This window comes from Macaca nemestrina, chromosome 12, assembly GCF_043159975.1.
Source record: "Macaca nemestrina isolate mMacNem1 chromosome 12, mMacNem.hap1, whole genome shotgun sequence".
NCBI classification, from domain to species: Eukaryota; Metazoa; Chordata; class Mammalia; order Primates; family Cercopithecidae; genus Macaca; species Macaca nemestrina.
In genome coordinates, this window is record NC_092136.1 from 8,751,591 (window position 1) to 8,775,244 (window position 23,654).

Here is a 23,654-nt window from a genome sequence, read left to right on the forward strand (position 1 = left end):
CAGCCCCACATCCTTCACCCCTCTGTGTGCTTGTCCATCCCAACGTGGCCACCCATACTATCATGTACCCATTCCCAGGTAGAAAAAGAAACTGCCAACCAAAATCAAAAATAGTGTTATTAATTCTGATGTCTCCGAAGCACAAAAAAAAAAAAAAAAAAAAAAAAAAGAACCAAAAAAAAAAAAAAAGGAAATAAAGAAACCACCCTTCCCACACTTCAGGCCCCAGGTCCAGGCCAAGGGGGCCACCCCTGCAGTCAGTGCAGGCCCAGGGGCTGAGGTGGTCCTGACCACGGGCTCCAAGAGGGACCAGCCCATGGTTTGGCTCTTAGGGTCTGGCTGGGAGGCTGACTGCCTCCATCTGGGGAGCCCAGGCCCTGGACTGGGGATGAGAGAGATCAGGGGTCAAGGTCAGAGGTCTGGGTCATTCAGTTTTGGTACTCTGGCCAAGGCAGCCAGAGGTCAGGGTTCAGACATGGAGGCCAAAGCCACTCAGTTCTGTGGTCCAGCAGAGAGGCAGCAGAGCAGGTCCGTTACTGAGTCCTAGGAGGAGGTCCAGTGGGCGCCACGTAGCTCAGTACTGGTGTTCCAGCAGGGGCTGGGCAGCCGGGCTCTCACGCTCCTCGACAGGGGCAGGCCAGTCGCCCGGGGCACCTGTAGGTGTGCCACTCTCAGGGGCACTGCTGTCCAAGCAAGGAATGTCCTGGGCAGCTCTGGGGGGTGAGGCCTCAGTGCTGACATCCGGGCTGAGGCTGAGGCTGAGGTCTAGAGGCGCCTGGGGGAGGGGAGAGAGGTTGGCAGATGAGCAGGCCTTAGCCTTCTGCGACCCACCCCTCCCACAGGTGCCTTACCTGAGATTTGGGGGTACCTCCTTTGGGGCTACCTGAGGCTGGCTCCCCATCAGATCCTCCTAGCCCCTTCCGGCCCCCCAGGCTCCACTTCCCACTGGGGCCCTCAGAACTGAGGAGACCAGGACCAGGGGGCCGTGAGGTCCGGGGACCCTCTGTGGGGGTAGGCGATGCAGGGGGTGGTCCAGGGAGCCGAGGGGGAGGCCACTGCAGCAGAGGTGGGGGCCGCCCATCACCAGAGCCACTCAGGGAGGGCCGCGGCCCCCAGCCAGGGCCTGGTGGGAGGGGTTGGTCACCATTGCCTGTAGGAGACAGATAAGACAGCAGAGACCTCAGCTGGGCTGCACTTCTCACCCACGGGTTCAGCCCAGCCTCGCCTGCTCACCTGCCGTGTTCTCAGGCGTGGGGTGTGCCATGGGAGGGTTATTGCTGAGGGAGGTCAGGCCACCGCCCCCGCTACAGTCTGAATCATCCACGTTCCCGCCACTATTGCAGCCGGCACCACAGCCCTTGTGAAGCCTGGGGGTGGGGAGGTAGAAAAAGGATCAGGAGGGACATGGCTGAGGCCAGAGTCCTCACAAGCATGAATCTTCAGCCCCAGGACAAGTCATCTAATACCTCTGAGCCCCAGGATCCTCCCCTCTAAGAAGCTGCCACCTACTTTGCAGAGTCTTTTGAGGGTGCGTTGTCAACAGTGCTTGACGGCTAAAGGCCACTGTTAGCTCTGGGGGTAAGGTGACATCTAGGAGGGGCAGGTCAGCTCTGGGAGGGGGTCATCTCTCGGGATTCAAGCCCTGGCTCCAGCACGTCCTCCCTCTGAGACCCAGGAGAGAGGTACTGCACCTCAGCTTCCTCCCGTGCCACATGTCACACCTTCCCGAGGCCTCACCTCTCCCAGCTGCGCAGGAGCCAGCGGGCAATGGCACCCAGGCTGATGGGGCCACCCCACAGCGCCCGTAGCTGGGGGTGGCTGCCAGCCAGAGAGGTGGTGAGAGGCGACACGTAGATGGGGTAGCCCAGCGGCTGGTCACAGGAGGAGTTGATCATGTTGCGAAGCGCCTGCTTGGCATTCTGGATGCTGCCACGCTCAGGGTTGCGGTTGCGCAGGAACACCAGCTCCTGCTGCTGCCCGGCCCACAGGCCGCGCACGCACTCCCGGTTCACCTGAGAGCCACATGCCAGGGTCAGGAGACTGGCCCAAGGGGTTTTGGGGGCAGGGCTTAGGGCAGGTGGGGCCGGCCTAACCTTGATGACTCGGAAGCTGAGGTGGCGCCGGTTGAGCATGATGATCTTGTACTCATCAGAGGCATCGTCCAGGACGTGGCGCAGCGCCAGCAGGGAGGGCGTGTTGCTGAGGATGGCGCTGCGCCATGCCGGGTCACCCTCATGTGAGATGACCAGCCGCTCCTCGTTGGCCGCAATGGCATCGTATAGGGCTGCTGGCTCCTCATATTCATCTGGGGACGTGAAGTGGTCCTGGTAGGGAGGACAGGGGGACTGGGGTCAGTGGCCCCTGCCCTGGAGACAGGCTTCATTCCCCACCTGCCCATGCTGCTGGGCACACCCCTCCCCCACCTGGTGAAGCTTGAGGGCCATGCGAACCCCAGGCGCCACAACGCGGTGAAGCAGGTCCATGTCGGCAAAGACCCACTCGTCGCGTGGGGAGGTGATGCGAAAATCCCCCTTGAACAGGGCGTGCAGGCCGTAGAGGAAGGGCTCCAGGCTAAGTGAGAGGAAGAACAGGGAGGGGAAAGAGAGGGGTGTCGAAGACCCAGGGGTAAGGCTTCAGAGTGATCCAAGCAGAGGCCTTTCCTCACGCTGGGCCTCAGTTTCCCCATCTTGACAGGCCAATCTCTGCCCATGTCTCTCACAGAGCACTGAGGAGCAGGCAAGGTCATGACCCGGAAGTGCCCTGCCCATGGGAGAAGAGGTACCCCAATAGGAAGGGCCACTGCAGTTTCTGTGGCCACTGCGGCCAGAGACCACAGGGCTCTTCGTGGAAGAGGTGGGGTGGGGACGGCAGTAGGCCCAGTGGGACACCCGAGCACTCACCTTGCAGACATGCTGTGAGAGGCTGTCCCCAGGGCCCGGCGGCCCAGCACACATAGGCCAAAACACAGCGTGACCAGCGGGGAGTTCCAATCCTGGTCCACGGGCTGTGGCATAAGGACCCCCGTCCCAGAGCCCAGCTCAGACCTGGGACAGGGAACTTGGAGTGGGGGCTGGGGCCCAGGCCAAGGGAGGCTCAGAGTGAGAGGAAACCAAATAGGGAGAAGGGAGGCAGGGAAGCCCAGGTCCCACAGCCCCAGGTGGCAGCCTCAGGTAGTGGAGCCTGACCTGGCTGCGCCGGGAGGCACAGTACTGGATCCACTCGAGGTGCACTGCGCAGAAGGAGGGCAGCGAGAGGCCAGACAGGCGGAGGTCATAGTCCTCATCCACACTCAGAGAGAAGGTGGGATCCGAGTCGGCATAGCCGGGCGCCCGCACAGGCCTCAGGGCTGCCGCGATGCCCTCGTGGCTGAGCCACGCCTCCAGCTTTGGTGAGCGGCTCACATAGTAGATGATGCTCTGGGAGAGGAGGGGCAGGCGTCAGGCCGGGGTCCCAGCCCTGGCCACTGGAGAAGAAAGCATGGAGGTTCAGAGGCTCTTCCCCAAGACTGAGCTGAAGTCTGCTTTCTGGGATGCCCCGCTCCTAAAGCCGTCTCAGCTCTCAAGAGCAACTAGGCAAGTTGGCTCCTTCCCCTAAGCCAGGGAGGAGGAGCAACAAAGTCACCAGGAAGCACCCACTTACAGAGTGGTAAGTCCTGTGCTGGAGCCAGCACTCACAGGAAGCATCTGCCTGCCTCTGACCAGAATATGCCGTTTATATGAGAAATATGAGGCTCAGACAGATGGCAGCCCCTGAGAACAAGATCATCATGCTCAACCTTTACCACCTCAGCTTCCAAGTCATCAAGGTGGGAATGGCCCCACCTGCCCTGAACCCTGTCCCCCACCCGCCTCGGGCCGGCCTCGACCCTGGGCTGAGGCCCTCAGGTGAACCTTCAGTGCCGGTGCAGCCTGTGGGCGGGGCAACAGCAGGGGCTGGTGTTCCTGCACAAACAGAACCCCGAGCGAAGGAGCATCCAAACGTCACATGGGCCGGGGGCGGGGAGCAAAGCGGGCAGGACAGACTGAACTGCAATCTGAACACCAGACCTTCCCCATCATGACATTGTGGGATCCAGATCTCGGGGCCGGAAGGGCAGGCTGTAGTATTGGGCCTACCTCAGAGCGCCTGGGTCACAGATCCCTTTAGGCAGCTGAAGCATGACAGACATCAGGCCTCGCCTCAGAAAGAAGCCACGGGCACACCTGGTACCCAAAGCTGGGGGCTCCTGGACCTCTTGTTAAAAGGCCCTGTTGGTTATAAGCAGGGGTTTGGGCAAATGTACAGGAGCTTTGAAAGGCAGGTAGCTGGCATGGCCAGGATGGATGGGCAGGTTAAGGCCGGCAGGGCAGCCAGTGAGGTGACAAAGATTCCATGTGCCACCCTGAGACGGAGATAATGGGGCAGGCCCTTTGCCAGGGCAGACCTGCTCCAGACTGACCTTCTTGCCCACAGCTTGCCTCTACAATCCAGCTTTTTACCAGAGCTGCTAAAAAGACCCAGAAAAGAAAAGCTTTGGCCAGGCAGGGTGGCTCACACCGGTAATCCCAGCACTTCGGGAGGCGGAGGTGGGAGGATCGCTTGAACCCAGGAGTTCAAGACCAGACTGGACAACATGGCAAAACCCCATCTCTACAAAAAATACAAACGTTAGCCAGACGTGGTGGTGCACGCCTGTAATCCCAGCTACCTGGGAGGTTGAGATGGGAGGATTGCTTGAACGTGGGAGGTGGACATTGCAGTGAGCCCAGATGGCGCCACTGCACTCCAGCCTGGACAACAGAATGAGACCTTGTTTCAACAAAAAAAAAAAAAAAAAAAAAGAAAGAAAAAAGAAAAGTTTCGAGTACAGGGGGAGGAGCTGGCCTGGCACATATCAGGTGCTCAGGTGCTTGGTTAACCTTCACCAGCGCCATCCTTTTCTCTGACACACTCACAGTCATCTCGGGAGGAAACTGAAGACGGGGGCAATACTAGCAGCGGCTCCGCCCGTGAGTGCTCACTGCAAGCTGGGCTCTGCCCAAGGTGCTTTCCGGGAAGCACTGCCCGGACTCCGTGCAGCCTCAAGCCATGGTGCCTTTTCCGACTCTTGTGGTCTTTCCCAGCTGCAGGAGCAGGTCTGAGAGCCCAGTGACTCCCACGAGAAGGGCAAAGCTAACAGGAGGGGCTCTGCCCCGACTGGCCAACCTCGAAGGCTGGAAAGGACCTATCCCTGCAGCTGTGACACTTCCCCAAATGCACCAAGCTCTCCAGCACACCTGCCTCCCCCCGCCCCATCCCCGGCAGCCCTGACTTGTCCTTCCAAGTTTCACCCTCAGTCCACATCCTCAGCGGAGCCACCCGAGGTCCTCCAAGCATTTCCCCCAGACTTAAATTCTGCCAGCCTTTGAGGCAGCCTTAGATGTGGCAAGTCAGCTTCCCCATGGGACAAGAGACCTGGCCGGGCGCATCTCAACCTGCTGGCCCTGGCCTGGCAGGCACAGCGGGGCAACCTGGGCAAGGGCACCTCTCTCAAGATGGGACCGGAAGGTAGACTGGGCCATCACCTCTGGGTGACCTGGGACTGGGAATGTCCCTCTCTAGACACAGCCTCCTTCTTGATGAAAGGGGGTTGGTCTCACAAATCCTTGCCTAGGAGTGGCTGGGAGGGCAGAAGGAATGACAAAGAAATGACAGCTCCTCTGATACGTGGTGTAGACAGGATGTCCTTTAGAGAAGGCCAGCCATCAGCGCATGAAACTGCTGCAGAGAGAACCTAGGTGGCAGGTGGCAGGCTCACCTGGGCCCCAATAGGCCACCCCCCGAGCCCAACATAGGGAGTGCCAAGGCAGATCCTAAGAAGGCATGTGGGAGCCTGGACTGTGACCAGCAGGCGACCCCACTCCCAGTACCCTTATTCTGGGCACCACAAGCCTCAAATTTTCTTTTTTTCTTTTCTTTTTTTTTTTTTTTAGACAGTCTTGCTCTGTCGCCCAGGCTGGAGTATAGTAGCACGATCTTGGCTCACTGCAACCTCTGCTTCCCAGGTTCAAGCGATTCTTCTGTCTCAGCCTCCTGAGTAGCTGAGATTACAGGCACCCACCATCACACACACCTAATTTTTTTGTATTTTTAGCAGAGATGGGGTTTCGCCACACTAGACAGGCTAGTCTCAAACTCTTGACCTCAAGAGATCCACCTGCCTCGGCCTCCCAAAGTGCTGAGATTACAGGCATGAGCCACCACGCCTGGGCAAGCCTCAACATTTCTGCCGTCTCAGAGAACTGCAATAACCCCCACTTCTCAAGGGGTAAGCTGAGGCACACAGGGAAGAAACATTCCAGGCTGATCAGAACCCCCATTCCAGGGCTCCTTATGCACCCCACATTGCCTCAGCAACTCCCACCATCCCCAAGAGGTAGCTCAAGATCCTCAGGCCTGGCTCAGAGCCCTCAGGCTGAGGCAGGAAAGCTCTGTGGCTCAGAGGGCTGGCCTGGGTTCAAAGCCTGGCTTGGCCACTTTCTTCAGATTCTGGAACCTCTGCAAGCCAACTTCCACATCTGTGAGACAGCAGGGCCCCTCTCAAAGAGTAGGGGGACTCTACCCAGCTCAGGAGAGATGTCCAGCATAGCGCCCACCCAAGGCAAATGCTACGGCTCAGGCAGCCGCTCCCACGACGATCATTAACGCGACAACTGCTAGCTCTACCACTGCTCTGTGCTGGGTGAGCTGGGGGCAGGGGCAGGTGGTTTCAAAGGCTGGCCTCTGCAAATGCCCACCTGCCCCATACTCACTGCCCAAAGCAAGCCTTCCTTGCCTGGGAACCTATCAGAGCCATATGGGCATAGAAGCCCCTGTAACCTGAGGTCTGGCAATGGCACCTCAGGGGACACTTAAACTCTGAGGCCTTGGCTTCCCTTGGACAAAACAGGTTCCCAACAACCCAGAAAGGGGTACTGGGGTCTCTGGTCAGCGAGTGCTCACCAGCAGGGGCCCTGCTGCCCGGCCGCGCCTGCCCGCCATACCTTGACGTAGTAGGTGATGAGGATCTTGCGGAGGTCGAAAACCTGCAGCATGGAGGCGGCGTTGTTGTCGCTGATGCTATAGCCCTCCAGCACGTACTTGCTGGCTGTCACCTCCCAGGCCAGCCAGCGCTGCCCGAAGGCGGCATTGAAGGACAGGACCCGTGGCAGGTGGCCGGGTTCGCAGCAGCAACAGCCCTCGTCCTCCTCCACACCCTCGGTGATGGCCTCCACCTCACGCTGCTGGCAGTAAGTGCCTGTGGGGGAGGGGTGTGCAGTCAGGAGCCGCAAGAACAATCCCTACCTGCCCCGTCCTGGGAGAGTGACCAACATGGCATCAGAGGCCTGTTGCCATTCCCCCCCGGACGCCAGGGGAGTCAACCTTATTGGATGCCAACATTCACAAAGGAGCGCCTGCCTGTCCCCTTCCAACTCCCAGCATCCAAGGGCAGGGCAGGAGGGAGCAGGGACACTGGGTCTGGCCCCTCTGCACTCTTCGGGCATTCAACACACGTCTTCCTGAGAGGAAGGAGCTGGCTCGCTCATGGCGCCCAATCCGTGGGCCAAGCCTGAGACCACAGAGCAGGCTGGGCATGAGAACTCAGACCTCCAGGCCCAGGCCCTTACTGCAGTGACCTGTAGAGCCACTGGGACCTAAAGCTGGGGCAGGCACAGGGCTTGGCCAAGAGACCCTGCCACCTCGTTGCTCAGACTGGGAAACGCGGCCCAGGGAGGAGGAGTGCCTTGCCCGAGGCCACCTGCCAGCCTGGGCAGAGCTGGACTGGACCTCACTCGCATGTGCTATTGAACACAGCTCCCATGTCAGGCCCGAGCCGTGCCTGCCCACCCGAGCCTGGTCCTGCGGCTCACCCCGGAACTCAAGGCCACGCAGCTGGAAGGTGACGAGGCCATTGCCAACCTCGATGAGGTGCACCAGGGCGTTGAGGTAGTCGGAGGCCAGGACGAAGCAGTCGCCAGGGCCGTAGTTGCCCCAGCGGCCCAGCGCCAGGTCCCCACACAGCGTGTGCTGCAGCGAACGCGCCAGGTGCTCGTAGAAGATGGAGTTGAGGTTGTTGTCATCAGCGCCTAGGACCCAGGACAGGCAAACGGACAACGTGACAAGTTAGCGAGGCTCCCTCCCCAGGGAGGCCCTGCCCTAAAGCTCCTTGGATGGCTGGGTACACACCAGGGTTCCGGTCCAGCTGTGTGACCAGGCGCGTGTTGGAATGATCCACACGTTTAGTGCTGTTCAGAGAGAGAGCAACAAGGCGGTTGGCCGAGAAGGTGAAGACAGGGTGCACCCTGCTCATGCTCTCCCTGTGCCACAAGGCCAACGCCATCCAGGACAGCCCCGTTATGCAGGCAGATGAGGAGACTGAGGCTCAGGGACATGAAAGGACTCACGCAGGACACACAGCCAGGAAGCAGGGAGGCTGGGCTCAGCCCCAGACCCCACCATCCCCAAGCTGTGAGCCCGAGGCCTTAGCCTGGTGCAGGCTCTGCCCGCATCAGATCCACCACCTCAAGTGTCCCCACTGTGCCCAAGCCCTCCCATACCTGCTGTGGGCCCCTCTGTGGGTGGCCTCCAGCCTGGGCTCCACACCCCTCCCTTCCTGTCCTGCTGGGCGTGCTCCCGCCTCCTGTGAGACTCACTTGTAGTCACGCTCCCAGAACTTGAGGGGCCGCGCGTAGGACATGATGAAGACGGCGCTGCCCAGCAGCGGGTTGAGAGGTGTGGAGAAGAGCCCCGAGAGCAGGGCCTGGACGAACAGCATGGCCGAGTCTGAGCTACAGTCAAGGAGGCAGCGGGCAATAGGACCTCCCAGCCCCCCACCACCCCTCACTGTCCCCAGGCCACAGCCCTCCCTGCACAACCCCACCCAAACACAGGCCGGATGCGTGGCACGGCAAAGGGCTGGGCAAAGGCGTGGAAAGCCGAGCCCCAGGTGATCTGCCAGGGCGCGATGTAGGTCAGCACGAAACGCAGCTTGTACAGCAGGTCCCACAGCTGGCAGGGCCAACAGGGAAAAGAAAAAAGACATGCAGGGTCATTCATGGAAGCCCCTGGATGCCAGGCCCCATTCAGAGGCTTGGGTCATCCCACTGGGGCCAAGCTCAAGATCACTACCAGCCCTTGTGCTCTGGACATGGCTCAAGGCACCTGACACCATTAGCAACCCCTGCCTGAGCTCTAAGAGGGCAGTGGCCATTTAGTTCACACAAGTACCCTGTGAGCTTCTTATTCCTATTGCTGGCCCCATTTCACAGATGGGAAAGTTGAAGTTCAGAGAAGATACAGAAGGTAAATGACCTCCTCAGGTCATGCCACTAAGTCACTGGTGAGGCTGAAGCTGGACTATAGTACTGAAAGTCGAGGAGAGCCACAGGCCCTGCCCTCAGAGGGTACGCAGTGTGGATGCCCACCATCCTGGGCCAGGCCAGAAAACAAGAACAGAATGTTCACGTCAGGGAGAAAAAGGCTCAGGCCTGCCTTTTTCTCCAGTAGAGTACAGGAGGCCTTTGGCCTCCAGTACAGTGCAGGAGAATGGTCCTTAGTTCAAAGAGCCCCTCAAGCCCTGGCAATGTCACAGCCAGCAGAGCACCTGTACACGCCAAGGCACTAGGAGCTTCCGAAACTCAGCTCTGACTGCTCTGGATCCAGGGTGGCAAAGGGGTGCAGAACTCAGAGGTTTGCATCCAGAGGGTAAGGCCAGGTCCTGATTACCCTAACCATTTCTGAGGAGGTGGTCGTGGGGTCAGACAGGCCTGGGTTCACATCCTGGCTGCCCGCCAATTCTCTGAAAACCTGAGGCAAGTCCCTCAACCTCCTTCAGCCTCAGCTTCCTCTCTGTAGAGGGTGGAAGTAACCCCTTCCTTGAGAAGCTGCTGCAAAGGCCCATGGGGCTGATAGAGCGGTGGCCACAGGCCCTCAGGAAATTCTCTTCCCACCCAGGCAGAAGTTGGCTCTGCTCCCATTGGGCAGCCTGGCGTCTGGGCCACAGCCACCAGCTCACCTTGCTGCAAAGCAGGGACATGAGGAAGTAGTCAAGCAGAAAGCCCTGGGAGAGGCGCGGGTAGTCGAAGTGGAAGAGCAGGACAGTGAAGGCCAACGTCAGGTACTGCTGCGGAGGGCAACAGAAGGCTGAGCGCAGCAGCTTCAGCCCAGCCACGGTCATCAGCAGCGCCCGGCAGCTGTGGGTGAGGGGCAGGCATCAGGTGCTTGGTAGGGGACCAGGGGCAGTGGGTATAGGTGTCCCATCCCTTGCCTACTCTGGCCGGAGAGCAACCCGTGGCCTCTGCTCTGCCGGGTTGACCCCTGCTCTTTTGGACCCGTGACTCTTAGTCCCTTCTCTTCCAAAGGAAGTGGTGGGAACACATTTGCTTTTGAAGAGGCAACACTTCTCCTGCTTTAGCTTGCTGAGCAACCTTAGACGTGACTCATTTCCTCTTAGGCCTCAGTTTCCCCATGGATCAAAAGGGAAAGTGGGTGATGGGATCGTTGAGGGTGGGGTGGTCCTCACTAGAGGCAGTACTTGTCCGGGTGGCTGACGACTGTGTGGGCATCCACCGTGAGGGCGTTGAGCACCACGGCTGGGTAGATGAGGTACTTCTCTACGCACTGCAGGCCAGCATACAGCTTCTCAAACCACATCACCTGGGCGGCACCTGTGTGCAGAGGCCAGGACTCAGTACCTGGCTTCCACACGCCCACCTTCCCTGTGGAAGTCCTTCCCTAGGAGGGCAGGCTGTGCTGTCCTGAGTCCTCAGAGACTCTGGGGGGAGGGCTGATCTGTGGCAGCTCAGAGAGCAACGAGCCTCAGCAGGGAAAGGGCTCCACATGCCACTTAGCACATCGAGGCTTGCTTTATGGTGGGTGCTCTGCCCTGCTTTGCTGTCTGCAAAAACAAGGCCAATGATGAAATCGCAAACGCCCACGTACAGCAGGCTGGCTAGGGCCTGATTGCACGGTGAGCCCGTGAGCTGGGCCCTTCTAAAGGGCAGATCCCTCGGTTCAGGCTGGTTGTAGCCACAGACGGATGCTAGTCCGGGAGGCAGAATCTTCTGTCGTTTAAGAAAAACTCAAGAAACGTGGATCTTCATATCTCAGATCAAGATGCTAAAATACAGGCTCCAGGATTTTTTAAAAAATGTTACGCAGCCCAGTAAAAATGTGCTCCAGGCAGCTCTGGTCCATTGATGACCAGCGTTTAATTCTGGACAAGAGATCCCTTCAGGGCCTTGGGGTTCTAATTCTTCCATCTCCTCACAGACAGCAAGGAGAGCAGGACCAGGGCAACGCAGGCAAGGGAAGGGCACAGCAGGGCACGGGGAGGAGAGTAGGTGGAGAGCGCAGCAGGGCAACACGGACAGAGAGGGCAGGGAGGGTGCAGAAAGGGTAGTGTGGGCAGTGAGTGCCCCCTGCTGGCACTCCTGAGCTGAGAGGACCACAGCTCTCACCAGCCAGGTTGCAGCCTGAACCACTGCCCAGGCCTGACCATCAGGGGCGGGAACTCACCACGCACTTCATACTGGCTGTACTCCAGCGGCTTCAGCACGGGCTGTGACAGGCAGAACCAGGGCAGCTGTTTGCGGAGTTGTGGCAGCAAGTAATGTGTGAAGAAGCCCACGGCCCCAGCCAGTGCGTACAACACGAAACCCAGCACCGACTGCAGGAGGGAGAGGCCAGAGGCTCAGCCGACGGGAGCAGACCAAGGGGCCACAGAGGGCCACCTGGCACAAGCCGGGGAGGGGCTGCCCAGGGTGCTCAGATCGAGCAGGCTCCCACCAAGACAGTGAGAGGCAGCAGCGGCCCATGCCACACAAACCTTCAGGGCAATAAAGACGGTGCTGGCACTGATGGCGAAGGTGAGCACGGCGATAACCACACACATCACCAGGTCGGAGTGCAAGACCTCACGCTGCAGGGCCAGGAGAGACACTCAGCTGCCCAGCAGCCCAGGTTGGACATGCCCCTCCCAGTACCCCCAGAACTTGTCACCACCTCCCCACAGAACCCCACCCCCCGCCCCCTCACCACTGACTGGCGCATCTTGTCCGGCAAGGGGTCCGGGGGCTCGGCCCGGGCTGTCTCCAAGCTGCGCTCCTCCAGCTCGGGGAAGAGCTTGCTCCGGATCAGAGACCTGGGGGTGAGGAAGAAGAGTCAGGAGGAGGACGCCCCTTCTTCCCCGGCCCCAGTCACAGGCACATGCACAGACCACAAACCCCTACTGTGCAGACACAAACACACGACCCGGAGTACACACACCAGCGCGAGCACAGGCGCGTGCGGGAACCCACCAGAGCACGGTGGGGTCGCTGCTCTGCCGGCTCAGGTGGTAGGACAGCGCCACCAGGAGGCCACAGAAGACTGAGAAGAGGACAGGGACGTGCTGCTCTGGCCACGGAGTCTGGGGAGAGAATCCATGCTGCTGATCAGGGGAGGTGAGGTAAGCATGGAGTCCGGGCTGCCCCCATGTGAGAAGCCACTGCTGAGCCCAGTTCACAGCTCCGCCCCAACCATCCCTACGCACTGCAGCATGCCCCCACCTCGAAAGCCACCCCTACCTTGATGGCCCCAAGGCAGAAGCCGTAGAGCAGGGCAGCGGCCAGCAGGCTGCGGGAGAGGCTGAAGACGGCCGTGAGCGGGCTGGTGGCGGCTGTGCGGAAGGGAGAAGTACAGCCCAGCTCTCACCTGCAGGCACCCACCGCAACCCGAGCCCCACTTCCCTCAACTCCCAGAGGCTGGCCTCCCTGGAACGGCACCCCCAGTCCACTGTTCTCTGTTGCTCCAAGCCCCAAGGGGCCTTCAGAGCTTCCAAGATTCTCAGATTTAAACCACTTGCCTGGGGAGGGAAGGAGAGAGGAGAGGGCGGAAACCCTGAGTCTGCAGTACAGATGCGGAAGAAGGTTCCGCAAGGGTGGAGCCAAGGACCCAATCGGAGGGCCCTCCGGGGCCTCCGCACAGACCCCACCCCGGAGCCACCTGTGGGCATCATACCTGTGCCCCCGAAGCCGTGCATATCTATTTGCTCCAGCAGGTACATGAGGCAGGTGTTGACCTGGGGCAGGAGGCCCAGGAGGAAGACGAAGGGGAAGCACAGGGTGAACACTGGTAGGGAGGGGACACGAAGGCCCGGTCAGCCTGCTGGCTTCCCGCGGCCCACCCTCGGGGACTCTCTCTCCTGGGCCACCTCATCCCTGCCCCAGCCTCACCAGTGGCCACGTCTCGGGCACAGAAGAAGAAGGAGGCGGAGAAAAGCGTGAGGCCATAGAGGGAGACAGGTGGGAAGGGCTGAGCTGAGCCCAGGGCGTCCAGCAGCCAGATGAGCAGACAGCAGATGCAGAAGTAGACAGGCCGGCTGTACGCGATCACCCAGTTGTGGCCCTGAGGGGTCAGCGCATGAGGAGCTGGGTCTCCCCCACTAGCCACGCCTCTGGCACATGCACACACTCAAGGGCCCCAGGCCTGGCCCTGGGTCCAAGCTAGAGAGCCTGGCCAGGTGGGGGCGATGGAGGTGAGGGACGAGGGAGCCCCAGCCCTCCATGCCCTACCCTCCTCCCCACCTGGTCTCAGCCCCTCCCGGGGCCTCCTGGCCAGAGGCGCTGCTCCATGGGTACTCACGTGCATGGGGGACGCCGCATCAGGCTGGACGCTCTGGAAGAGACAGGGCTACGTTGGCAACTAGAGCCGATGCCCACGGGATGGTCAGAGGCCCCGGACCTGTTCAGCTCCACCACTAGGCAGTTATGAGTGACCAGGTCAGGCCCCCGAACTGTCCTGGCCTCAGTTTTCTTGCTTGTAAAAGAGCTGGCCAGCTCTAGGGAATCTTAGGCAAATTATCTACCTTTTAGCTTATACCCCTTAAAACTGAAGTGGTAGGAAGGGCAATCTCGGGGAAAAGCTGGGTGCGGAAGGAAACACAAGGAGCCCAGCCTGACCTTCAGCAGGGAGTACTGGCAGGAGGCGATGACCAGGCAGAACTGGAAGACCCAGATGTCGGTGAAGAAGCCCTTGAGCAGCAGCAGGTAGCCCAGGAAGGCCACAAGGCTGCTCAAGCCCACGCCGAAGATGTTCTCCAGCACTCCCCGCGTCCTGCAGGGACAGCCAAGTCAGGGCATGCCCGTCCGGCCTCACCTTCCAGTGGGGCAGTGGGGGAGAGGGACCTTGCCCTAAAGGCCCAGCTCTGGGACCCTGCCCATGCCAGACCCTTGTACTCTGACGACGCAAACACCTATAACTTTGAGGATGCGGCCTGGCAGCACCTGTTCCAGAGACCATTGTATTGCTCTCTCCTTCCCAATCTTTGCCCACTCTGGACATCGAGGGCTGAGAGCTCAGGGTGCCATCACTCCCGGGATTCCCCCATCCCCAGCTGAGGCTGAGTTAACTGCACGCGGCTACATCGTGCATGCTATCTCGGGCGTGCAACGCTATGCACATGGGACCAGCACCCAGTCGCTCTATCTAGAGAAACCCAAATGGATGGGAAGCCACATGGGCTCTAGGCCCAAGTTCTCTACAATGGGCAAGTCATCTGACTTTTCTATCAGATTTTCTGGGACTCGGTGTCCCCTCTGAGAAATGGGAAAGGTGAGATAACTGGTCTGTGAGCTTTTCTAGGTTACAGCACTCGATTTTCAAATCAACAGAAGCTAATACAAAAAAGTGAATAGGACGGCTGGGAGTGGGGTCTCACGCCTGTAATCCCAGCACTTTGGGAGGCAGACGCAGGTGGATCACGAGGTCAGGAGATTGAGACCATCCTGGCTAACACTGTGAAACCCCACCTCTACTTTAAAAAAAAAAAAAAATTTAGCCAGGCTTGGTAGTGGGTGCCTGTAGTCCCAGCTACTTGGGAGGCTAAGGCAGGAGAATGGCGTGAACCCGGGAGGCGGAGCTTGCAGTGAGCCAAGGTCATGCCACTGCATTCCAGTCTGGGCAACAGAAAGAGACTCCGTCTCAAAAAAAGAGTTTTTTTTAGCAGGACTTTGGAATAGACAGATTTACTACAGCACCACCCACTTGGCCACCCCTCTACACCACAAATGAACCATAGGAACCACCACTACAGACTCCAGCCAACAACACGCCCTCAGCTTCCCCCAAGTCAGGCTCTCTGCTGCCTGCCTTCCTCCACAGGTAGAGAGTCTGGGGAGCCAAGGTCCAGGGGCTTTCCAATAATTGGGGGCCAAGGCTGCAGCACACTCACCGGTCCAGCAGAGCCAGCAGGGCAAGCCGCTCGTAGCGCACAGAGGTCCAGCGGCCAGGGAGAAGCCAGTACTTATAGCTATGCTGGGCCCGGGGTGGCGCTTCCTCCATCAGTGTCTGCTCCTGGGATTCGTGCAGGGAGTCCTGGTCCAGCAGGTCAAACTGCAGTCCCCACAGCCGCGGCCGTCAGCCCCGCCACCCCACACACCGTCTACTGTTACCCCCCTTCAGCACACCAGCCTGGCTGACCATTTCCATCAGCACATAAAGGCCCCCATCTAGCGGCCCCAGACTCCACCCGAACCCTTCATCCCAAAGGGCTCCTCCTCTCTCCAGCTTTCCAGGATGTGGCCCGATGGCTGCAGGGGCTGCCTAGAGTCACCAGTTCCCATGCCTGTCTTCCCCAGTCAGGCAGACTCTCCCACCTCTTCTGAAGTTCAAGGAAACCCACTTGTCCTTTGGGACCTGGCACAAATGCTACCCTCCTCCCAGACAGGGCCTGTTACTGTCACTCTGACTACCCCATCCAAGAGTGCATACAGAGCTCAGCCTTGAGGACAGGCCTAGGTGCCAACGCCAGCCCTGAGGCCCTGGGCACATGACTTGACCTTTCTCATTTGTTGTATCCTTCACTCAACAAGCACTTGTGGGGCCCCAGCTATGGGCCCGGCCCTGCACTGGGCTCCAAGGATAAAACAGAGAGCCAGAGGCGCATAGCCCTTCCCTCTGGAGGCGGCCGCCGGCCACGATTCCACTTGACATGGTTACGAGGAAGAAATGAACCAGAGGGAACAGATGGGAGCTTCTGCGGGCTGCTCAACCTATCTGTGGCCTTGAGGGTCAGGTGCCGGGTGCGCTTTCATAATCATTTCTTAAACTCTAAAATGGTGTTTTATGCATTCTTAGCACTTCTGGTGTTCATACATTAAGCACATAAATTTACTGTCCAAATTGTGATGTTCTTAAGAGCAACAGAGAACACTGTTTATGACTATACTGAGACAAAAAACGTTAACAGAGAGCACTCCAGCATCCACATGTGCACAGTGCACGCAGGGCAGCAGAGTCGCCACGGGGTCCCTGTTTGCCAACAAAACACCGCCACTTCCACAAGTATCATCAACACCCATAGCACCTGTTTACCGTGGGCCCCTCCAGAGTTAGGAATATACTCCAGAGGTATTCATAGAATAAACAAATAATTGACTTCTCTAGCTATTCAGACTCAGAGCCTCTGCCAGCATCAAAGGTCAGGACAGATAGAGTAGGGTCCCTGGAGCCCTCACTCAGCACAGCCCATTCCTCCTGGGGCACCTGGGCAAGCTCTCTATACAGGCCAGACTCAGTGATCTGCCCACCCCATCATGCCCCACTGGCACGGCCCTTCCCCGGCCGCTCCTCACCTCCGGGATCTCCAGGGGCACCCGGCGCACCTGCATGCCCTGCAGAACCACAGGCCTCGGCTGCAGCAGGTTCAGGCCGCCTGTGGCCTCAGGGACATCAGCTGAGTGGAAGCTGGAGGAATGTGAGTGTCGGTCCCTGTGAGAACAGCAGCCATCAGGATCCCATGATAGGCAAGCCCTGGGGCTGGGTGGGGTCAAAGTCAAGGCCAGGCACGTGGGGCAGTCTGTGCCGAGACCAACCAGGACCCAAGGGACAAAAGTGCTGGGGTCAGGTGGCAGAAGTGCCTCCCTCCCAGGCCCTGGCCCGAGTGTTGAGGCTGTGCCCTGAGCTTCCTAGAAACTTCCTGCCTGGAGTGTCATGGAGCCAGGGACCCGAGGAGGTCTGTCCTTTGCTGCTCCCCATCCTCCCCCTGCAGGTCTGAGCTGCCTCTGCCAACCCAGCAGGAAGAGAGCTAACTCCAGGCTCAGGGAACTGCCCAGAGATGCAGGCCACCAAGACAATGGCCTGGGAGGCCAGGCTTGGGAACTCACCAGACTCCATTAGCTGCCTGCTCCCCTTGCTGCCCTACAGGGTTCTCGTAGCCGCCTCCAGCCAAACCAAAGGTGTAGGAACGCCGCACACCTGGGGCAGGGTATGGGAGATGATGCAGCGTGGCAGAGACAGGAGCACCAAGGCCCGGCTCATGTGGGCACCAGACCCATCAAATGAGGCAGAACCCTATGCTGTGTCCTCTGAGCGGGCAGCCCAGCCTCTGGACAGGAAAGGGCCTACAGGTCAAGAGCCTGGGCGCAGCAATCACCTGCCCTGGCCTTAGATCTCCCCTGTACTGCAGGCTGAGCCTCCATTTCCTCATCATCAGAGAAAAAGATGACAGAGACACCGTGCCTCAGAGAGGCTGCAAGGATGATGTCTGGCAGAATTAGCAGAGTACCTGCCACAGGGCTGAGGAAGCACCACTGCTGGGAGGACTCAGGTTGTTGGGGGAGGGCGGGGAGGCACCGGGCCAACGGGCTTGGGGAAGGCTCACCGCTCTCATCGTAGAAATAGTGCACAGCACCCTCAGAGGTGTCATCAAAGGTGCAGGCCTCATGCACATTGGCACCGGCCCGGGTGAGCAACAGTGAAGAGGCGAAATGCAGCGCAGAGGGCAGCGTCAGCGCCCGGGAATGAGAGGCAGCCCGGCCCCGCTGAGCCTCCTGCAGGCTGCTGGAGAGGGTCAGCCCCAGGTCAGCGCCAGTTAGAGCTCGTGGGCCCTCCCCGGCCCCTGGTGCCCCTCGGCCCAGCCGGCAGGGTGCTCACCTGGGAGGCGAGCCCATGACGGAGGCTGGAGGGGTGGGGTTGCTGCCTGCATTGTGGCGTCTCCGAATGGCCTGGGTCCGCCTCACACTGCTTGAGCGGTCCCGCCTGCCAGTCTCCTCAGCTGCTGCCCAGAGAGAGGTCCCCAAGCGTAAGTGACAGATGCTCAGACAGGGCTGGGGGAGTAAGGCTGGAGATGGTGCTCCACCAGGAAGCTAAAAGCCTGGTACAACCACGCCCCAGCTCTGGGGCCCAGCCAGGTCACATAGCCCCTTGCTCAGTTTCCTTACTTGCAAACAAGGATGACACTGATCTGCCCTGCCCCACCCCACTGGTGCTGGGAGGATGAGTGTGGATGATGAGAGTCCTCAGGGGACAAAGACTCAGGTGCTAACCAAGGATGCGAAGGCAGGTGGCTGAACCCATGTCTACGAGATTTGGCAGACAATGTCAATCATCACCAGGCCCACATCCATCTGCTGCCTACGACAGAGGCTGAGCTAACACTGACCAGGTCCGCTCTTACCTGCCCTTTGCCCAAACCCAAGCCCGTAACTCACGTCCCCCAGCCCGCCTCTAGAGCCAGTACTCACCTCCCCCAACGGCACCTTCCTCCTGCAGCTCCCCCCGCCAGCCGGGCTGGTTGGCAGCAGGTCCCCTTCGGGCCTCAGCAGGCAGCACAGCAGGCTCACCAGCAGCCTGCTCCACCCCAACCTGGGCCTCCAGCTCGGCCTTGGAGCCAGCCAGTGGGGGCCTCAGAACATCACCCCCAGCCCCATCCATGCTCAGCACTCGGGCATGTGTTTTAGCGCTGGCGGTACTAGGCGTCCGCTGGGTCCCATATGGCCGCTTGGGGGGCACAGCAGTTCCCTCCTCAGCCCCATGGGGGGCCCTCCGCTTCCGGGGTCCCCCTGCTGCACCCCGGGAGCTCTCAGGGGAGTAGCAGGAAGTAGAAGAGGAGCTGTCAGTACTGTAGCGGCGCTGCGATCGGAGACTGGAGGCCGGACTCAGTTCACTGCCCTCGCTGGTGTCTTCATCCTCAAAGAAGGCCCCACCTTCAAGCAGGGGCCGTCGAGGGGCACGGCCAGGTGGAGAGTGTCTTCGCAGGGGTGGCTGCTGTTTGCTAGGCCGTAGCAGGGCCAAGTCCTTGGGCCGCACAACCAGGAGCGGCTCAGCCAGGCCCGGTGGTGTCCCTGCTCCAATGACCGTGTCAAAGGAACGCAGCGTGTCATCTGAGGGGACTCCGGCGTCTGGCGAGGCGGGCAGCTCAGCCTCAGAGGGTGGGTCTGTGTCGCTGCCCTCAGGGGCTGGCCCCCCTGGGGGGCTGTCCAGATGGGTGGAGTTGGTCTTCTCACTCTTGAAGCTGCTCAATGTCTCCCTATCAGTGCCGCTGAAGCAAGAGTCTGAGGAGCCCGCTTTCTGGGGCGTGGGCTCCCCTGAGCCCCGCCGGTCAAGGGGCTGATAGCCACCTGCCCCCCTGCGTTGCTCCCGTCGACTGCTGGTCCTCACCAGGGCCCGGTCAGGCCGGGTCAGGGTCAGGAAGCTCTTGCTCAGCTCCTGGCTGAGGCTCCCCTTCAGGAGGGGGCTCATGGGAGTGTCAGCCATGCTGCTCCCACTCCAGGGCGCTCCATCTCCAGCCAGAGGAGAAGGCTCTGAAGAGTCTGTACTGGGAAGAGAGGGGTCTGGGACAGCCCCTGGAGGCGTCTGGGGAAGGTCTCCAACTGCCAGAAGAACGGGAGACAGAAAACGAGAAAAAGAGTTTTCTGCAAAAGGAACTGGTGGTAAGGGGGCTCTTATGCCCTGTACTTTTCCTGAGAGCCCAGCCACAGCAGCACACTGGGGAGGTCCCACAGAGGAATACAGAGGAGACCCAGGATGGAGCCAAAGTTGAGGGGATTCAATGACAAAACAGCTGGTCTAGCCCACAAGCCTCAGCCCCATAAGGCCCACGCACTCAGTTTCTCCTGCGAGCTGAGCTTCAGCATCTCTCGGTCGGCAGAGGTCACGATCACATTGTTGCTGCCCTGCTCCCGCACCAGCTCCTTGATGTCTGCAACCACGGCCCCAGAGGTGTCAGCAGGACCCCCTGGCACAGCATGCCAGCCCCTGTTCCACAACACTATGCTCCAACCCTAAAGAGCAGCCACCTACCTCTCAGGGGCCCAGAGTCCTCCATTCGGGGCAGCAGCTCCTGAGTAGACAGAGAGAGGCGTGAAGGAGCAAACAAGGCAAGAAGTAGGCTCAGGACGCACCCACAGTAGGGACTGGCTCGCGGAGGAACAGCAGGACAAGCTGAAGTCCAGGCCCACTCACCGAGACCTGGTTGAAGCCAAACACAGAGTGCTGGGAGCTGCAGCGCACTGGGGGTGTGGAACTGACTTTCCGGAACACTGTCATCTCCACTCCGGGGTCCCTGGCAGTGAAAAAGAACAGCAGCTTTGAGCTAACCTCTCCTCTGTGTATGCTACTTCCATCTTTGTCACTGCTTCTTCTTTAGAAGTCACTTTACAATTCCTAGGCTAACACAAGACAAGTGCTCACATTCACTCAGAGAGCCAATGTTCCCTAAGTCCCTACTCCACCCTGCAAGGTTCAGGCCCAGGCACCAAAACCCCTCAATCCCCAGCACAGTCCCTACCCCACCCACCTGGGCGGATTGCTGTCCCCCTGGGCAGGCTCTTCCTCCAGCTCCCCCATGGTAGAGCTGCGCTTCTCCACGATCTCGCCCTGGTCAAACATGGCATGCAGCCGATAGTTGACGGTCTTGATGGCAGCAAAGATGACAGCCACCACGAGGCAGTACACGCCGGCCACCATCAAGCTGGGAGGCAGGACCTGAAGATGAAAGTAAACCAGGTCTCTTTTCACAAAGCCTTGCCACTACAGGACGTAGCTGCCATCGTCGTCATAGCTAGGATTCACAGACTCACTAGAAAACTTCATCACCTCTGCACACAACCACTACACAGCCCTTGGCCACGAGCTCTGTCTTCTGTTTAGCTGGGTAAGATTAAGTGTGGGGTTCAAGGTCACTCGATCCAAGAAAGGTAGACTTTGGCCTCTTCCACGCAGACCCAAACTCTGCAGTGATTCCTCTCTCTCCACGTCCCAGAGCCCAGGGCACGGCCCCGAATCCCTGCCAGGCTGCCCTCCCTCTCCCGGCTGGAGTTACAGGTGGCCGTGGCGTCTCACCATGTACAGCAAGAAGGGAAAGATGAGCAGGAAGATCCAGACATAGAGGTGGAAGCAGTTGGAGAAGGTGCTCTGGTGCGGGTCGAAGAACCAACCGCCGGTGAGCGAGGCCCACACCCCCTGGCGCAGGATCTGCAACACCTGCGACCCCATGGCCCCGCCGCTGCTGCGCGCGCCCCACTCCCGGGACCCTCATGGGGGCGGCCCCCGGCCCATGCCCCGTCTGGCGCCTGAGGGCCCCGGGGCCCGGCCTCACGCTCACGCCATGGCCTCCCCCAGCGGGGGAGGGGGGCTCGGCCGCGCGAGGGTGCGGGCAGGGGGCGGGGCCGACCGGGACAGTCAGCGGTGCAAGGCCCAGACGCGGGGGTGGGGCTGCATCAGGGGCGGGGTCCGCGTCCCCACTCGTGGCCCAGAAGTGCTCCGAGGGGCCGAGCCGTCAGGCAGGCGCGGGGCACGGGCCGGGCACCCGTCGGCGGCATCCAGAGGTGGGCGTGGGGTGGATGCTCCCGGGGTGCAGGCGACAGCTCTCTAGTCTCCGGACCAGGGAGAACCCCAGGATCTGGGGTCCACTTCCGGGGTCGCAGGTCACTCGCTTGGGGCTCCGCGCTCGCCCGGCTTCTGCCGGTGCCGGCCTAAGGAGGAGGCCGGAAGAAGGAGCCGCGAGCCGCCAGCCTGCAGTGGCGCATGCGCCCAACGGTTCCAATTGAGACCCGGAAAAGGAAAACTTGACGGCATGAATGCGCAAGCGCAGAGAGGTGGTGGCGCGGTAGGACGCGAGGGGTGCCATTTGGGCGTGCGCAGAGTCCAGAACTAAAGCAAGTACATGCGTAAAAGCGTTTGGGCGCATGCGTACACCCAGGCGTCGCCAACCCAGGGTAGGCGACTGGGCGGAACCAAAGAGACAGTTGAGTAGCCATTGGGTAACGGCAAAGTAATTGGCGCACAGCTCTTCCAATGAGTTACAGGAGACGGGGAAAAGATGGAGGCGTGGAATCCCCTAGTTGCAGCGAGTGTTCTGCACTACCGAAGCACGCCCCTCTCGGTCCGCCCCCTTTAATGCTGGACCTCCTACGTCCTGATCGTTTCTCGTCGCCCAGCGGCGTCTACTTCCGGGTCAGAGCTCAGACCTAGGGTGTAGAGAACAACCTTCCGGAACAGGCAGGAATAGTCGAAAAAGGATAGCGTCGTCTTTCTTAAAGTGACAGGCTTAAAGCAATTGGGGCAGCCCTATCCAGAGGTTCTGAGGGCGACTCAGCTATTCTGAATCCAATCGTGGGCAAAGTTCTGGACAAGTCTCAGGATTCTGCCAATGGGGAAGGGATATGAAGAAGCGGATTGTTTCCCAGGTGAGGAGAAGAGCAGAACCTTAGACAATCCACTCCAAGAGCTTGAGGTGCAGCCAGTTCCGTCTGTCCTCCAGTCTTCCCCACCCCATCCCACTAGCTCTGCGAGGCAGAGCTTTCTTGTACTCATATCATATATGAAAAGAATGGCCGGGCGCGGTGGCTCACGCCTGTAATCCCAGCACTTTGGGAGGTCGAGGCGGGCGGATCACGAGGTCAGGGGTTTGAGACCAGCATGGTCAACGTGGTGAAACCCGTCTCTACCAAAAATACAAAAATTAGCCGGCCGTGGTGCCACGCGCCGGTAGTCCCAGCTACTCGGGAGGCTGAGGCAGGAGAATCGCTTGAACCCGGGAGGCAGAGGTTGCAGTGAGCTTAGACTGCGCCATTGCATACCAGCCTGGGTGACAGAGAAAGGACTCCGTCTCAAAAAAAGAAAAAAGAAAGAAAGAAAGAAAATAATGAGGCTCAGAATGGATGGATCGCACAGTCCCACAACTTCGCAGCCAACACCAGACTTGGGTTCACCCCCTTCCCAAGTGTGGTTCTGTAACCCCGTTTTGCTGACGCCAGTGCGGATGCAGAGGACAGAGATGGCCCATCCTTAGCAGAGACCAACCTGCACCCTGGCCAGCAGAGCACGCAGCTGGAGGCTTGTCTTTCTATATCTCAAAGCCTGCTGTGATGGGGAATCTGGTTCTGCCCTTTCCCTCCTCTGCCTCTCCTGGCCCGCCTACCCGGGAACTCCCCTGCTGGAGCCTCTGGGAGGGGAGCGGTGCAGGCCGCCCGCGTCATCTGATGCTGTTTCCTGCAGGAGGGAGAAGAGCGGAAAAAAGTGAAACTCCACCCTCCACCTCTGCCTCCCGCCCCCGAGGCCAAAGTACAAAGGGAGGAGGAAGAAGGGAGCGGGGTCGGAGCCGTCGGGACCAAAGGAGCCGGGGACAGGAACAGGCAGTCTGGGCCCAACTGTGGACGCTCCCTCCACCCCCGCGCAAAAAGACCCAACCGGAGTTGAGGCGCTGCCCCTGGAGGCCCCACCTTACGCTTGGCGGGGGCCGGAGCCAGGCTCCCAGGACTGCTCCAGGACCGAGGGAAGCTCGGGCCCCTCCAAGCTAGCCATGGTGAGGCGTCGGAGGCCCCGGGGCCCCACCCCCCCGGCCTGACCACACTGCCCTGGGTGCCCTCCTCCAGAAGCCCGAGATGCGGGGGGCC

The 23,654-nt window shown here is 59.9% G+C and overlaps 1 protein-coding gene across 6 annotated transcripts; it reads right to left on the reverse strand.

The window, feature by feature from the left end:
• Window positions 1-99: 99 nt before the first annotated feature.
• Window positions 100-23,257, reverse strand: LOC105469581 (pecanex 3). 6 transcript variants are annotated; one of them, XM_071074274.1, is made up of 35 exons: window positions 21,100-23,257; window positions 20,555-20,742; window positions 20,221-20,320; window positions 20,059-20,098; window positions 19,862-19,957; window positions 18,501-19,628; window positions 17,911-18,031; window positions 17,639-17,814; window positions 17,142-17,232; window positions 16,611-16,746; window positions 15,209-15,369; window positions 13,938-14,091; window positions 13,621-13,653; window positions 13,212-13,383; window positions 12,997-13,107; window positions 12,564-12,655; window positions 12,297-12,406; window positions 12,034-12,139; window positions 11,825-11,917; window positions 11,515-11,665; window positions 10,520-10,664; window positions 10,013-10,190; window positions 8,898-9,006; window positions 8,652-8,781; window positions 8,185-8,243; window positions 7,869-8,084; window positions 7,002-7,255; window positions 3,186-3,416; window positions 2,901-3,004; window positions 2,424-2,571; window positions 2,094-2,324; window positions 1,738-2,012; window positions 1,234-1,367; window positions 852-1,150; window positions 100-775 (listed from the first exon to the last, which is right to left on the reverse strand). In XM_071074274.1, exons 1-35 carry the CDS (start codon window positions 21,250-21,252, stop codon window positions 575-577), a joined length of 6,126 nt encoding a protein of 2,041 aa, XP_070930375.1. In that variant the 5' UTR covers window positions 21,253-23,257; the 3' UTR covers window positions 100-574. The 6 variants fall into 6 exon arrangements, with proteins under 6 accessions (XP_070930375.1, XP_011719131.1, XP_011719130.1 ...); XM_011720829.3 differs by having other exon boundaries at window positions 17,639-17,817; XM_011720828.3 differs by having other exon boundaries at window positions 17,911-18,034.
• Window positions 23,258-23,654: the final 397 nt, after the last annotated feature.